Consider the following 16016-nt stretch of genomic DNA (forward strand, 5'->3'; position numbering starts at 1 on the left):
AATTCAAACTTCAACTTCCCTTTCTACAGCTTATCCCAGCATGGGAATTGATTCATCACACACTGCAATCAACTTTTTCGTACTTAACTGAATACGAATTACGATACTGAGGGAGATTTACGTGTTTGTGTCATAGAACACAGTGCTCATGAAAAAAAGGTTGGCTTATCCACTGCAGGGATTCAGTTACATTTCCAAACACCCATTCAAAACAAAGCACGGAAAGATAGAGAGGATGGGTTTTTAAATTATTTTCTCTGCCTTTCTATTTCTCTATGTGTATTTATGTAACTGCTCATTTTTAAAAGGATTGTTTTCCATTTATCTCAATCCTTTGACTTACCAGAAATACCAAATTTGCTCTCCCATAATTTTGCTGTAGAAGTGGTGGAAAATCTCAGAGATGTTATGAACCTTACTGAAAATTTAGAGCACTGAATATTCTTTACTCTATAATGTGAATTAGTAACTGAAATTAAATAAAAGGTGTTATAAAAAGTGGGGAGGGGGAAAAAACACAAAAAAAATCCAAGAAAGAAAGAATTTGAAAATACCTGACCAAAAATCCCTGCTTTTCTGTTTCTGAGTTAACACTTAGTCCCAGTTATGTAAAAACATGACAGAAGACTAAACATTAAAGTTACATTTTCTTTTGACCCATCCCCACTCAGTCATGTCTGATGCTATGCTCCTTTCTAATTCTGTATGATAATTCAGAAAGAGAATTAAATATCTGTATATATGAAACTTTTACTACATTTCACAAACATTACCAATGTATATTGGTAACAGATCAGATGGAGATGTAGCAGTAGATGTCTTCATGCTAAATATGACATTTGTAATGTCTTCTTGCTCTCTTTGCCCTTATTCAGTTCTCCTTGTTAAGCCATTTCAGTTGTTTATAATGCAAGATTTTTGGAACAGATATGCTAACAATGCCTCAAAAAACATATTCAAATCCCTCATACTGATGTTAATAATGCACAATGATCAGAATAATGCTGAATAAATAGTAAATAAAAAAATAGCAAATTCATAATCCAACACTCCATCTTATTAGGAAAAGTTGAGAAATATAGGATACACCTTAACAACCTATTTAATTGGAGACCAAAGAGAGAACAATGCATCCTAAATTGTGGCATCTATATTCAACTCCCAGTTTCAGTTTGCTCTAAATTAAAATTGTTACCATTGTCACTGAAGTTTCAGAGCTGTCTAGTACTTCCTAGATCTTAAACTACTTGTTTTACCAATTTTGCCAAGGGTTTCTATTGAGTATCCATTTCTGTATCAAGCTTCAATTACATTACATTATATGAGGACATATGTGTCCTCATATAATTTTCAGTTGTGAGTAAAGGTTGAACACTGGTGGTAAAGCAAAGGACATGGTTAATCAAATGCTTTGCAGCAAAGAACTGAATGTAGAAGTTGTCAGGCCCTCATGGCCTCCTAAATGGGATATAATCAATGGGATAAATCCCTCGAGTTTTCACCTGGATTCTGTTGTTACAACATGTCACAACACTATGGTTTGAGACATCAGCAGTGACCAACCCTTGCTGCACCCCCACCACCCAGCCATCAGAACTGGCGTCACCCAAAGCTGTATTACTTATGGATGTAAATATCCCAGGTAGGGAATTAGGTACTGTAGCAATGTTACCTGTATAATAGGCCATTCTGATGCACCAGCTGAACTGGTTGTGAGTGATATTATCAAACCACCTGCAGTTTTGTTGTTAGAGCTCTCAGGAATTCATCAAGGTTACTGAGAAAACAACAGGATCAAAAATAAGAAGAGAGCCTGAGAAAATGTCTGCAAAAAATGTAAACCCTAGATAGGAGAAACACAACATGAGGATGGACGTTTGACCAACTGGATGTCCTGAAGGATGTGTGCCTGCCTCATGAAAAAGCAGCTTAGCCAACCCAGAGATGTGTGCCCAGACCTGGAATCTATATCTGGCATGTAATGTAAACAATAAACAGCTTCTGTTGGAATCATATTGATTCGGTTATTCAGTGGCCCACTTCCCTCCTGAAAGGTACACACCAGAATCAGATAGCAGGGAAATACATGTTGAGAGCTGAGTTTTCAAATCAGATCTCCCCTGCATTCAGCGCCCACGTAACATTGAAATGAATGTCAGTAGATGAAAGTTATTTCAGTGGATGAAAGTACAGCAACTATAAAACCACACTCAGCAACACAAAACAAGAGATGAGAAAGGGAGATGAGGGTAGAAATAACATTATTTTGCAGGTACAATGAGAATTTATCTCTTAGCTCAAAAATATGGGACATTATAATTTCACTGTCTTCACCAATAAGTGTCCCATACTCACAACAGGCAAATGCTTAACTGCACAACATAGGTAAGATTCTAGGAACTAAGAAGTTGATTTCCAAGCAATGGATGAACACAAAGAAGCATGTAAGACTTTTTTTCCCTTGCTGGATTTCAGGTTATCGAGTTTTATGACTGCAAATTCTTCCTCTTGACAACAACCATATCTCAGTAACTAAAACCTCAGAATCAGTGCTGGTCAGCTGAGGTTCCTTAGCAGAGTAGTGTTAAACTTAAAGTCACATTGAATTTTCCAGACTGGTGAATATAGAGAAGCTAAGTGTTCAGTATTATTATTGTTGCATCACTCTTATGCACCTAAAAACTAAAGGGGAGGGAAAAGATTTTACAAAAAAAACATGTTCTGAGCATATCTATCATGGTAGAAAAGCATCTCCCCCAAGTCACATTCTGTTTATCAGATTTTAAGTGAGAAGTTTGAATTAGAAACAAATGCAGTATACATATTTACTTGTAAATGTTAAGGAAAAAATCCAAGTATCTCAGATTGTATTTTTAATTTCATGGAGAAAAAGACAACCAACCAAAGATTTCCCAACAATATAAACTAAGTAGGTATGCAAATATAAAATCATAGATAATTATGTAACACTATCCTACTGTAAATCTAGTTTGATAGGTGTGAGGATTTACTGTAAGTTAAATACTGAGAGCTTGGTGCATGCAAAAAGAAGCCATCTGCTGACAGAAAGATTTTTGAGATAGCATCAGTATCACATTCAGCAATGACGTTCTTTTCTCTCTCATTTCAGCATCCTTCTTTACACACATTAGTAAGTAGCTTTTGTTTCATCACTTTTTTCTTCTGTCCCAATGACTCAGATTTTATAATTTCCAAGGATAACAGTCCAAATGTAGAAGTATGGATTGTACTTAGGCTTAATTTCCTGAATTATGACTAGTGTTACAATCTCAAGTAATTTGAATGGACTGTAAATTGAGGAGCTTGATCTTCAGATCTCTCCTCTATCACTACCATTCCTCCACAGTGCCAGGCAAACTGCTTAAGCTCTTTTGTGACGGCTTTTTCCTATCTCTAAGGTTCTTTGTGCTTTAGAGATGAAAGAAGCAACTAGTGCAGTTGAACTTCAAGGCAGAATGGTGATCCTACATTACAGGATGGTGTGCCCTATGAGAAGCAAACATTTCCAGAACTAAAGAAACAGACACTGATTCTTAAGAGGCTCAACCAGCAGTTAAGAGGATTTGTACCTCTAAGTAGGGATTTACTAAACAAAATGAGTATGTACAAACAAGACTAGCACTCGACCAGGACTGACTATGTAGTGCATTTCAGTTATTAAAATCTCACTCTTTCTTTTTCTGCACTTGTAATACAACTCCTGACACCAAGGGTGGAGCTATAATCTCTGTCTGCTTTAAAGAATGGCTTGGAAAGTACCTTAGAATTTCAGAGCTTGCCTCCATAGAGATGTTTTGTGGCACAAAAAAACCCAAACAAATTAAAACCATACCAAGGAGTGATTTGGAAATATCTAGGCTAGTACTGATGGAAAACATCAAGAGGGCTCTTGTGCCAGCTCACAGTCCTAGAGGACTGCACCACACAGTGGTTACTGTGGCCTAGAAGCCACACTGAACACTTAACAACTTATTTTTTAATATTTATCATCCAGGATTAGCCCTTCTCTGTGTGGCACATAAAAAAAAAAATGGGAAAGGGTAAAGCAAGAGAATGGCTAAGTAGCTTTTCAAAGAACATCATGAACAGAAATAAAACTTGTGAATGGATGCAGAGCTGCAAGGAGGGAAAATGAAAATCCTAAGCTCCAGTAATGACTCAAATAAGTTGGTAAACAAAACTAGCTATACAAGTGAGAGTCACCCTATAGTTGTTGTGAATGTATTCAGATAGAAAAGCATTCTGACCACAGCCTGAAAAGTAGCTGTTCTTGTAAGCAAGGTAAATCAAACGATGAAAGCTTACAGTCTGCTTTGTTTGGTGGTAGACCTTCCTTTCCTTTTATACTACCGAACTAACAATACCTAAAACTTTTAATGACAGTCAAGTGATCTACACCTGCTATAGAGTTTATAACTTTGGGATACACCTGAATCTGTTGATACAAAATAGGAATTTTTAGGAAACAAAACCCAGTGAAAGAGTATGCTCTTGTGTGCAGACTTCAGAAAAGGAACTGAACTGTTTTTTTTAGATCTGCCAATCAGATCTAGTAGTGACTGGCAAAAAGAATTATTATTTGATGGAATTTTTGTACTTGAGCAGATGGCCAGCTCCCTATATACAACTTCAGTGACATCTTGCTAGAGACAGCAAGTTTTGGTAGTCACCCTGAATTAGATGGTCCCACCTGCCCTGAAACTTGAGTGGAAAGGTCAGGCCCATGAAGGGAAAGGTTTCACTCTTGGTGAAGCGGTAAGAAACAGGCCACAGGAGTCATGATAGGCCCTGTCACCACAGAGCTTGTCACCCAGCAACATGCCAGTTGTTCTTTGAGAGCAAGAGAGAGGCCAAAGCGATGCAGTGGCAGTGCCTGCACTAGGAAAATACTGCAGAAGTCTCATGTGACTTACGTGAGGCTTGGCAGGCTGCAGGTTCAGAGGTCTGCAACAAACTAGCATCCACTAATATACAGAACAGGCAGAACTAGAGGCTCATAAGACAGGGCATAAATAGTTCAATAGGCCTAATGCTTCTTCCTCCACTAACAGACTCTGCTGTAAAGACCTCCTATCCTTAAACAGACATAGGGATGGGTTTAATTCTGTAGGGGAATAAATACAAAATGCTGCAACTTGTAGGACAGAGAGACACTAAAACTCCTCCTTCCTGTTTTTCCCTCTTCTGGAAAATTTCTCAAGTCAGTGAAAATCTCAGATGGCAATTGCAAATAAAACCCTCAAAAACTTTACAGTGACTCTGGTAAGAGTATGTTCCCTCCAGAAAAGAAGGTAACATTTCTTTGATTCTAAATACTCTCACGTAAAGCTCCCCCACATCTCACACCTGTGAATGAATGTATTTCACATGGGTAAGCTTAGCAAAGAATCATAACCCTTTCTTAACTGGAAGTTACATTTCATGAAACAAGATCAAAAACATCAACAGCGAACAAACATGTCAAAGAGGTGCCATTTGAAAAAAAGCCTTTGAACTCATTTGACCAAGGCTATCGTTAAAAAAAAAAATCACACCTGTGTGCAGACAGAAAGAGTCTCTTTATCTGCTAAGAACAAGGTGGGGAGACTCATGGGATAGATAATTAATCTCTATTGCTATCTATAGTTTCTTTGTTAACACTGTCTTGGTTGAAGTGTGAAAATATGTTCACACTTTGGAAAATGGGCGATTAGCTAATCAAATGACAATATAAATCTTAGAAACACAGAAATTACAGTAACCCAACACTACTTCTGACTATATATGGTTTTTAAAATTTTATAAGAAAAACATCCTCTTAAGCAACCTTCAAGACTATAAGGGAAATTATCACATCTTCCCTACTGTAAAAATCAGTGCAGAAATTGTGACCACCATCACCAGTCTATTTCCAGTACTGCACCCAATATTTTACTCTCAGGGAATTAATTGCAGGGAGTATTTCCTTTGCATAGACAAGTTCCAAGAAACTGTGACAGAGAGATGACATAAGCAGCACAAATAACCAGGGGCACCAAGCAGTAGCCAGTGTCCTTTTAGGGCCCTGTTAAGTAGCAGTTGTGCGTATTAAGGAGTACTGGTCTCACAGCAGTGCCCCAGGAGATCTCCCAATTAAGCGAGTTTGCCGGGTAAGTGTCTCAGTTAAACGAAGCATACAGTACGAAGTTGTATCAAAGCACTACATGGCAAAAGCCCCACACATTTCAGCACAACTTCACAAGGCTGTGAAGGGCTGCCCAACTTGTGCAAGATTCATATTAAAAAAGATCTGACTAAACACAAATTGCATACTCCAGACTGTCATTTCAAAACTCTCTCCGGGATAAAATACAAGTTAGACCTCATGTTTAAGGAAGACCCACTTTGCACTTTTTTTTTGTTTTTAATGAAACCATCCCTTTATACCCTAGGATGGAGTTCATTTTCACAGGCACTTCCACATTAATGAAGGAAGTAAATTTATCTTTATATAAGTTGATGATCTTATTAACATCAAGACTGCATATAAAAGCAAGAAGAACATGTATTTACAAATGGTTTTGCTTTTTTATCTGTGTTACTGAAATTCTTGATATGGCACTTAACACTTCCTGTCTCTCACACAGTAACTTCCTCTTTTCTGGTGATGAAAATTGTTCTGCTTCTATTCATTCAAGCTGCTGTAAGAAAATAATTTTACTTGTGTCATTGAGTCAGCCATTATGCCACTTCCTGAGATCACTGCACTGGCTCCCAAGTCAGACCCAAGATATTTATCCTAATTTTAAGTCCTTTGTGGACAGTTTCTACCTTACTGTCTTATGCCACTCCTGCATAATGTCAGTCTCATTCACTTATCTGTCAAGATAACACTTTCTCTGATACTTTCTCATTTCTGATAATTTCTACTAGCCCCAAACAGCATGAGATTGTTATCAGACTCACAGCTGCATATGCCCTCCCTCAAAAAATATTTCTGACCCAGAAATCTGCAGAACAAAGTTGTCCTATCAACTTATTTTTTTCCTTTGTATTTGTTTTGATTTCCTCAAGCTGTGTCTTACTCCCTTGCGCACTTCTCAGTGTTCATCATTGTCTGTCAGACTTGGAAATAGAACTCCCAGAAAGTCCTGTTTCTGCTTTCCAGACCTGCTGCCAGAAGAGGCAGCAGCAGAGGACAACTTCTCCAAGCTACAAAGCTACTGGACATTTATTTTTGCATGTATGTTTCCATGGAATAAGCAGCAAAGCTCTGGCCTGAAACTGATCAAATTAACACAACACATGGAGCTGACATGTAAGTTCAAAGATCTTCATCAGTAAAAGAAATCTTCAGAGTTCCAATTTTGCAGGGCATACATTAACATCAGTAGCCAAGAGTTTAAGAGCAGCAAAAATTACTAACTTAATACCTTTTTTAAAAAAACCTCAACTTACTTTGAAAGCATACATTCTTCTTTTTTTTGCTCTCATGCTGAAAGTTCCTCTTTGTATCATGTGTTTTCTTGTATTTTCTCTTTGCAGATCATATAAGAACTCTTTGCAGATTGCCTGGTATTTTTTTCTTTTTGTTAACACTCTCTAATATTCATTGCAGAAGTGGCATAGCCAAGATCCCTTAATAAAACAAATACAAATAAATTGACATGTTCCATTTGCATGGCTTCGTTCAATTAAAATTCTCAAAACAGCTTATAAACATTAACTGAAGTGGTATAATTTAAAGTTACAGAAAACAATTGTAATATTCATATTTTACTCCAAGGAATGAGAACAAACTTGTGGTTAAAAAAAGAAAAGCATAAAGGCACTTAATGGTATAAAGCAGAAATGCTCTAGATCAGTAAGGCCAAAGGCATTCGTGTGGAAGGTTTTGCCTACATCACGCTCTACTAATTTCTGTGAATGTATCAACACGAAGAACTTGGCTCTTAGTGTGGCCTCAAGTTGAAACAATGTATTTCAGAATAAAGAGACTAAATTTTCATATGGGGAAAGTAATGTCAATCTGGGGGAAAAATGCACTTGAAACTTTGATGGAAAATCATTTAAATAATAAATAACATCACATTATCTAAATTCCTCCTACTGAATTTTCTAGACTACGTATTATCTTCTAGAGGCATACAAGGTCTATCTGGTGTTTGGGGAAGGCTCCTGGGCTTCCCACTTCCCTAAGAATGTAATGTTTAAAATTCACCTTTCCACTGAACATAAAGTAGTAATGCCAGGTAACAGAAGAAATGCTACATTTGGAGGATTTTTTTTCAGCCTCTTGGAAGAGGCTACTGAATAAAATGACTGATTGTTCATATCACTTGTCAGTCTAAAATGTTAAAGATAGGAAAAGAGGGTGGGCTTTCTGAAAATTCTGGCTTGTATTTGTTAAAACAAGTCCCAAATTTCAGATATCTCTCCTTGCTTCTCATTTCTCTTTATTTCTAGGCAATCATATTCTTGGGTTTTTAAACACATGAAATTTCTAGCAATTTATCACTTTTTAAATTTATTTTTTTACTCCATGTTTTGTGTCCCAAAGTGGTTATTCTTGCCTCATGCAAGTAAGAACTAAAGGTTAGTTGGTCATTTTAATTTATTGCAGACACCTACATAAGAGTTGCAGGTGGGACACCAGATTTCCTGATTCCTCTGTGAACTGCAGCACTGTCACAATGGTCACAGTGGTCACAGTGGTCACAGTGACACCGAGGCAGGAGAAAGGACCTCCTGCCTGCTGACTGGGAAGCCCTTTTTACGGTCAGAAACCAACTCATCGATAAAAACAGCCACCAATGAAATCCTCATTTGCCACTTCAAGTCCTTGCTGTGGAAGCCTCAGGGGCTGGAGGATGTGACACCAGTCGCTGTCAGAGGCCGCACACACACACACACACACACACACACACACACACACAGGCTTCCCTGGGATTCCTCAGGAGCCCCGTCCTGAGCACCTGGGCCTGTGGGGAGCCCAATTCCTCAGCACAGGAGAGACATGGAGCTCCAGGGGTGGATCCAGCGGGGGGCAATGGGGATGTGTGGAGGAGTGGAGCATCCCCTCTTACAAGGAAAGGCCGAAGGAGCTGGGCCTGTTCAGTCTCAAGAAGAAACATCTGACAGGGGACCTTATCAATGCATATAAATATCTGAAATGGGGGTGCCAAGAGGATGGAGCCAGGCTCTGCTTGATGGTGCCCAACAATAGGACAAAAGGCAACAAGCAGAATCTGATGCACAGGAAGCTCCATCTGAACATGAGGAAGAACTTCCTCATTGCGAGGGCGACCATGAGCACGGCCTGCCCATGAGCACGGGTGTGGAGCCTCCCGCACTGGAGATCCCCCAGAACAATCTGGACACAATCCTCTAGGACGACCCTGTTTGCGTAGGTAGGTTGGACCAGATGACTCAGTGCGGTCCCTTTTCAACCTGACCCCATCTGTGATTTTGTGATCCCTCGGTGACTCACAGAGTATGAGCCCACACACGGTCCCTCGGCGCCGCTCACCGCAGCGGCGGCTCAACCACGGTGCCTCCGGGCCACCTCAGGGCCGCCTCCGGGCCGCGGCCGAGCCCACCCGCTCCGCCCCGGGCATCCTCCGCCCTCAGGGCACCCTCCGCCCCGCCCCGGGCTCCCTCGGCCCTCAGGGCTCCCTCCGCCCCCCGCCCCCGCCCCGTTCCCCGCCCGCCGCGGGAGGAGCGGCCGGGCCGTGCCGCGCCTGCGCCGCAGGGCCGGGAAGTGCCCGCGCGCCGTGTGCGCAGCTGCCGCCGCCGCGTGGGGCCGCCGATGGAGCCTCCCCCCGGCGCCGCAGGTAGGGGCGGCCGAAGGCGGGCGGGCGGGCGGGAGGGAAAGAGGGAGGACGGCGGGGTGGCAGAGCGCCCCCAGACTGCTCACTTCACCCCCGCCCTTTTCTCCGCCGCCGCCGCCGCTCGCCTCGCCAAGGCTTCCTGTGGGAAACCCCCGTCGCTTTCCGCCGGCCCCTCACGCCCACCCGAGGGGGCAGCGGCTTGGGCTGCGGCACGCCGCCCGTGGGTGCTGGCAAGGGCCACCCTGGGGGACTCCGGCCCGGCCTCCGCGAGGTTCCCGCGGGCTGGGACGTCCCCACCTCCCTCCTTCCCTCCTTGCCGGCCCGGTGCCGCCGCCGTGACTGACCTCCAGCGACAGGACGGGGCGAAGGCGGCCCCGGGGTGCCCAGGCGCCCGCGGTGCCTGCTGGAGCCTCTCTGGCTGTGCAACAAACGTAAAGGCAAAAGCACCAAGGTTATGTGGTCCTCGGCTTCGCGCTACCGAGATCGTGTCCAAATGTCCAATAGACACGTGTCCACAGGTGTGAATGTAAGCACCTGGCCTTTATACCCGTGCAGTGTTTGCTCGTTGTGCACAGAGTTTCCCGAGTCAAGTGCCTTCGGCTTGGTGTCTTAAAAGGCCATTCCCTACAAGTAATGGAAGGTGTTGAGCCTCCCGTAGGCGGTGGTGACCTGCAGTGGTCGTGGCTGTGCCCCTCAATCCCTGCCTGTGGCTGCTTCTCCAGAAGCTGAAGGATGCTGGCCAAGGCCAGGCTCTCGTTTCTGATCAAAGCTTGTCCTGGACCTGAGTCTCCAGGCCTTGCAAACAAGGCGTTCACAGAGTAGTCAAGTTCTGGGTTTATTGATTGCACCCTCTAAGTATTGATCTGTTACTAAATTAAGAAAATGTTATAAAACTTACCGCAGCATTTCAAGTGGTGGATGCTCATCTGCAGTGTAATTTCGCTTCCCAGTTGTTTTCCTTTGGGAGAAGCCTAGTTATTACATTAGTTAATTCACAGATTGACAGAATATTCTGAGTTGTAAGGAACTCACAAGGTTCATCAAGTTTGGCTCTTAAATAAACGGTCCATAATGGGATCAAACCCACAACCTTGGTGTTATTAGCAGCATGTTCTAACCAACTGAGCTAATCCCAGCAATTCAACCTGGTGTGATTTCAGTGCAGAACAAAATGCATGGCACCAAACACTGAAGTCATCAGCATTCTGCTTCCCTATTTATCTATATAATGACATTATCTGTCCCTCCCAAACCATCTTGTGGTTGTATGTTGGCTGTAGTAGGACTGCTAAGGGTGTACTTTGGGTCCCCGCTATGTGACACCAGTACAGAGATTCATCTCCTGAGCAGTGACATTGCTTACTGACACCTCTCTAAATCTGCTACCTTGTTATCCACTATCTCTTGCGTCCCTTCCCCCGCTCCCCATCAGGTTCTGGCTTATAGAGCTCTGTTGAAAACCTCAGAATAAACCAGAAGTGGAGATGTCTAAGAGAGGCAGTAGAGAAACTGGAGCAATAGCTGCAAGAGGTGTGAGCTGCCCTTTTTGTGTTAGTAAGGTGTTAACCCAAATACCCTGGTGTGGTAGGTTTTAATGTCATCATTGTTAACTGCTCCTGTACGAGAAAAAAGAGGGAGGATCACAGTTCTGTAAATTGTTACTGGGACTGATCTTCGTTTTATGGTCGCAAAAGACACAAGTATTCTCATGGCTTTGAAAGGCAGTAGGGAGTGAATATCAAGGGGTCCTCTGAAGCTCAGATTGTAGAACTTGTGAATTATGTCGTGATTTCTATAGGAGGAGTTTTTTTGATAGTGTCATTAGGTGATTATATCCAATAAGTAAATCGGTAGTAAACATGTTCACTAGATTTTATGTTCATAAAATCACAGATTATCCTGAGTTGGAATAGATGCACAAGGATCCTGAAGTCCAATTCCTGGCCCTGCCCATGACTTTGCCAAGAATAACACCGTGTGCCCGAGTGTGTTGTCCAAGCACTTCTGGAGCTCTGCTAGGCTTGGTGTAGTGAGAACTTCCCTGGAGAGCCTATTCCAGTGCTCAGCCACCATCTGAGTGGAAAACGTTTTCCTAACATCCAAGTTAAAAAACCTCCCCTAACTCAGCTTAAAGCTTCTGGTTTCCCCTTGTGAGAAAGCTGTAGACTGCAGTGAGGTCTCCCTTCAGTCTCCAGGCTGAACAAGTGACCTTAGCTGCTCCTTGAGTGGCTCTAGGCCCTTCCTCTCCTCTAGGCCCCTCGCCAACTTTGTAGCTCTCCTTTTGATGCTCTCCTAAGGTTTTATATCCTTCTTGTATTGTGGTGCCCAAAACACACATGACTGGAGGTGAGGCTGCCCCAGTGCAGAGCAGGGTGGGACAGTCCCCTCCCCTGCCCAGCTGTGGTGCTGTCCCTGATGCCCCCAGGACAGGGTTGGCCCTCCTGGCTGCCAGGGCACTGCTGACTCACATTGCACTCACCATCCACCAGGACCCCCAGGTCCCTTTCTGCCGTGCTGCTCTCCAGATGCTTTTTCCCCAGTCTGTCTGTACATCCAGAATTGCTCCATCCCAGGTGCTGAACTGGTTAAACTTCACATTGTGATTGTTCAGCCCATAATTTGTCCAGGTCTTCCTGGAGGGTCTCTCTGCCTTTGAGGGAGTCAAGAGCTCCTCCCAATTTAGGAAAATGTTACACTGTTTTGTTTTATCCTTCTCCAAAATGAATGTGGTGCAGCCCAGCATTGAATCTGACTTTTGTATGCAGCACTTAAAAAGCTTTGTAGGGTGCTGTTTTTAGCAGTAGAGGCCACGGGTTATGAGAAAGCTCATTTTATTTTTAATGTGCACTTGGTTATAGCTGTCATTTTCCGGTGGTAATGTTTGGATCCCTAGTTGAAGATTCACAGATGTGTAAAGTGGAGTCATGGACAATAGCCGAGATAGACAATTCAGGTTTTGGTACCTATCCTCGGCATAGGGCTTAAAAGCAGAAGGGTCTGAAGACTGATTTGATGTTTTTCCTAAGCTACTTAACATGTCTGTTTCTTCGTGTCAGGTGGAAGCCTAGGTTGTTAAATGCAGCAGCAGTTTTATTAGTGCATGGAGAAAACTGGACTTGCAGAATGGATGTGACTTGTTTCAAAGTGGTAAGGGTAGTAAGACTAGAGCTACAAAAATACACTGAAAACAATGAAATTATAGCTTCAAAAGATAGAAAGGATAAAATTAATAGAGGATAAAGCAATGTTGAATTTAAAGGGGAAAATGTAGAAGTAAAATGAAAAGTTGCTTTTCAGCTGTTCCTTTTCAACTTTAAATTAAACTTCTTTTAGATAAGTTTTGTGATTAATAACATAAGTTTCCAGAATAACATCTGCAATCCTTGTGTTAATGTAACTTAAAGCTTTTAGCCTTGTCACCCCATGCTCTGAAACTTAAGAGAGCACTGGTGTGTTTTGATCATATCCCTGGTGTTAGTTTCCAAGATGTTCATTCATTTGTACTTTACATACTGATTGTTCATTTACTACACAGGTACAGAAGTCAAAGGTAGGCATTGTTTTTTATTTGTTTCTTAATCCTTAGATTAAGATCCAGTTAATTTTTTTTTTTTTTAAATGAAAGAAGAATGGTATTCAGTCCTGTTATTCATATGCCTTGCCCTTCATTTGTGTGTGATATTCTTTATTTGGAATGAAAAGTGTAAATTTTACCTTGAAAAGAGTGGCTAAAGAGCTAAATATTCAAGCTCTCAAGGAGTTTGGGTAGATTTGTGTCTATAATGAAACTTTCATTTGTGATTTACATTGATTTTCATCACACCCTGTCACATATTTCTGAAAATTAGTAAGGAGGACTGTGTAGGGCTGTAGCAGCTGATTAATGGTATTGAGCATGGTGGCAAATTTTAGGTAGTTACCATCTCCTCTTGTAATAACTGGGGGATTTGTTGGTTGTTAGAATTTCCTGCATCCCTTCGTCATCCATATTGGGTACTTTGCTCTTTCTATGTTGGATTTACCTCTTAGTCATCTCTTATTTCTAGTGCAAATTATTGCAGAGTTTCTTATGTCACTGTTTAGATCTGTTTTATGTGATCTGTTTGGTTTATACAATTCAGATAGTTTGTGTTTTTTCAGGACTTTTGTCTGTTTCTTATTCTTAGTGGAAGTAAGCAATAAATTCTTGGATACCATTCACTGTTAGAAAGGGTGTAGAAGAAACAGGGATCAAGAAACTTGAGACTGATTTCAGATTTCAGACTGATTTCAGGTGACTGACTTTTTAAAAAGTGTGCAACCCTATCCTATATGTAGGATATGAATTGTGTCTGTGCTGTTGGTGTATTTTGGCATCTCAGAAAAAAACCTGGAATGTGTATTTGGTTGTAGAAATCCTGCTGCATGGTGTTTTGTTTAAGTGACAGAAAGTTGTATTGAGGATTTTGCATCAGTTACCAAGTGTAGCACTCAGAAGCTTTACAGTGGTGGAATTAGGGCTGGCTCTGCTAGTTTAATCCTTGGGCAGTCCACAGCCCTAGTTGTTACTCACTCTGTGTTTTCTGCATTTTGCTGGAATTCCCATCTGTTGTCAGAGGGGATTTGAGGTGGGCTGAGGTGTTCTCTTTATAAGTAGCTCACAACTTAAATTTTCCTCACCGGCAGGTCTGTCATACTTGAACAATGGTACAGGCTGTGTGTTAATGAAGTTGCATTATTTCTGGTAGTAAATATTAAGCCCTAATCTGTAATTAATTTTCAGGCCCTGTAACTGGATTTGCTGTGTGATCAGCAGTGTTAAAATATCTCCTCGTGTCGGCTTGGCTTTACTTATTACTCACTAGATGTATGAGCATTTGCAATCTGCATGTAATTAACAAGAAAGTGTGCTTTGTCAGGTCTGCTTTTCCTTTTCTTTCTAGGTATTACAGGCTTGCTGTGATACAGCCATTGTTCACTTTTAGCAAACAGCATTCTCGTAATCCAGTACTGCCATATTGCAGGAACATGAGCCCCAAAGCAAAATGTAAGATAACAAATTCAGCCAGTGAAAAAGGTGAAAATTGACTTTGAGGTGATGACAGAATGGTGAGAAGTTAAAGCTTTGGAAATTTTCCCTGGTGTTGTCATCCCTGTACTCCATCTTAATTTAAAATGATGTCAGTATTAGAAAGATCTCAAAATCTCGAACTCTTTACATACAAATAAATTTATTCATATACATTTAAAGCAAAAGCAAAAAGGATACTGCATAGAAAAGCTGCATTGATAAGTTTCTTTTGCTTTTAAATCAGGGTTTCAGGGTATTACAGATCTAGTTTCACTTGGATTATAACAATTCTGTCATTTCATACTGTCCTTCTGTACTTTAAAACCTCAGTAGAAACTCCCTAACTTAAGGTTCCAGTCTGTATGCAAACACCAATGTGCAAATGAAATTACCAAATTCAGCAGCATTTCACGTATGTATAAAGGTGTTTGTTTGGTCCTGGTCCATCATCTGTCAGTTCACACTGGATGTCTGACTGATCAAATTCTTTAACAGGATTCTGCAGTTTTTTAGGATTGAAGTTTACGAGGCAGGATGCTGAAATTATTCTGTAGCATTGACCCCATGAATTCCTTGTCAATAAAGGCACAGAGGCCCTCCCAAAGGCTACAGGATTGGATACTTAAAGTATTAATTGATACATCAAATTACAATTGTAGGAAAAGACCCTAAGATTTCAGAAAGATAAGTTGTTTTTTTCTCCCATTACTTTAATGGGTCTATCTCTAAATGAATTTGTTCCGATGTGTGACTTAGTGTTTTCAAATAGAGGTTTTGAGTAGTTGATAATATATTCAACGATACAGACTTTTTGGATAAGCTTTTATGATGCACATATGCATAAATGATTCACATGAACTAACTTAACAATGGTAATTTTCATTTAATACAAGGGGAATAAGCTAGGCAGAATAATGGAGATGAAAATTTTGATTTGAATGCATTCTTTTCCTGGAGGAGTACTAAGCTCTAATTATATTTGCTTATTCAAAGCACTGTTATAGGTTCACTAAAATAGATCTGATTTTTTGTAAAAAAAATTAATATCTAGAACCAATAGTCTGATTGATGAAAGGAATGCTTGCCAATAAGCAGCTAATGGACACTGTGCTGCTCCTTCCGTTACTAAGAAAAGTTTACTTTTCCTGTGTATTTTT

General features: G+C 41.1%; 1 protein-coding gene and 1 long non-coding RNA gene across 2 annotated transcripts in view; one reads left to right on the plus strand and one right to left on the minus strand.

Annotated features, from left to right (window-relative positions):
• Positions 1 to 7605, minus strand: part of LOC310915990 — a 43661-nt gene extending 36056 nt beyond the window's left edge. Inside the window, exon 1 of the long non-coding RNA XR_014591241.1 lies at positions 7438 to 7605. This is a non-coding gene — a long non-coding RNA (uncharacterized lncRNA). The remainder of the gene's footprint in view (positions 1 to 7437) is intronic.
• A 2133-nt stretch (positions 7606 to 9738) lies between these two features.
• The window catches only part of CMC1 (C-X9-C motif containing 1), a 46383-nt gene continuing 40105 nt past the window's right edge, over positions 9739 to 16016 (plus strand). Inside the window, exon 1 of the mRNA XM_083868966.1 lies at positions 9739 to 9812. Coding sequence (XP_083725092.1) covers positions 9788 to 9812 — 25 coding nt within the window. The 5' untranslated portion in view covers positions 9739 to 9787. The remainder of the gene's footprint in view (positions 9813 to 16016) is intronic.

Source organism: Zosterops lateralis, assembly GCF_965231275.1.
Source record: "Zosterops lateralis genome assembly, chromosome: 1".
In the NCBI taxonomy this organism is placed as follows: Eukaryota; Metazoa; Chordata; class Aves; order Passeriformes; family Zosteropidae; genus Zosterops; species Zosterops lateralis.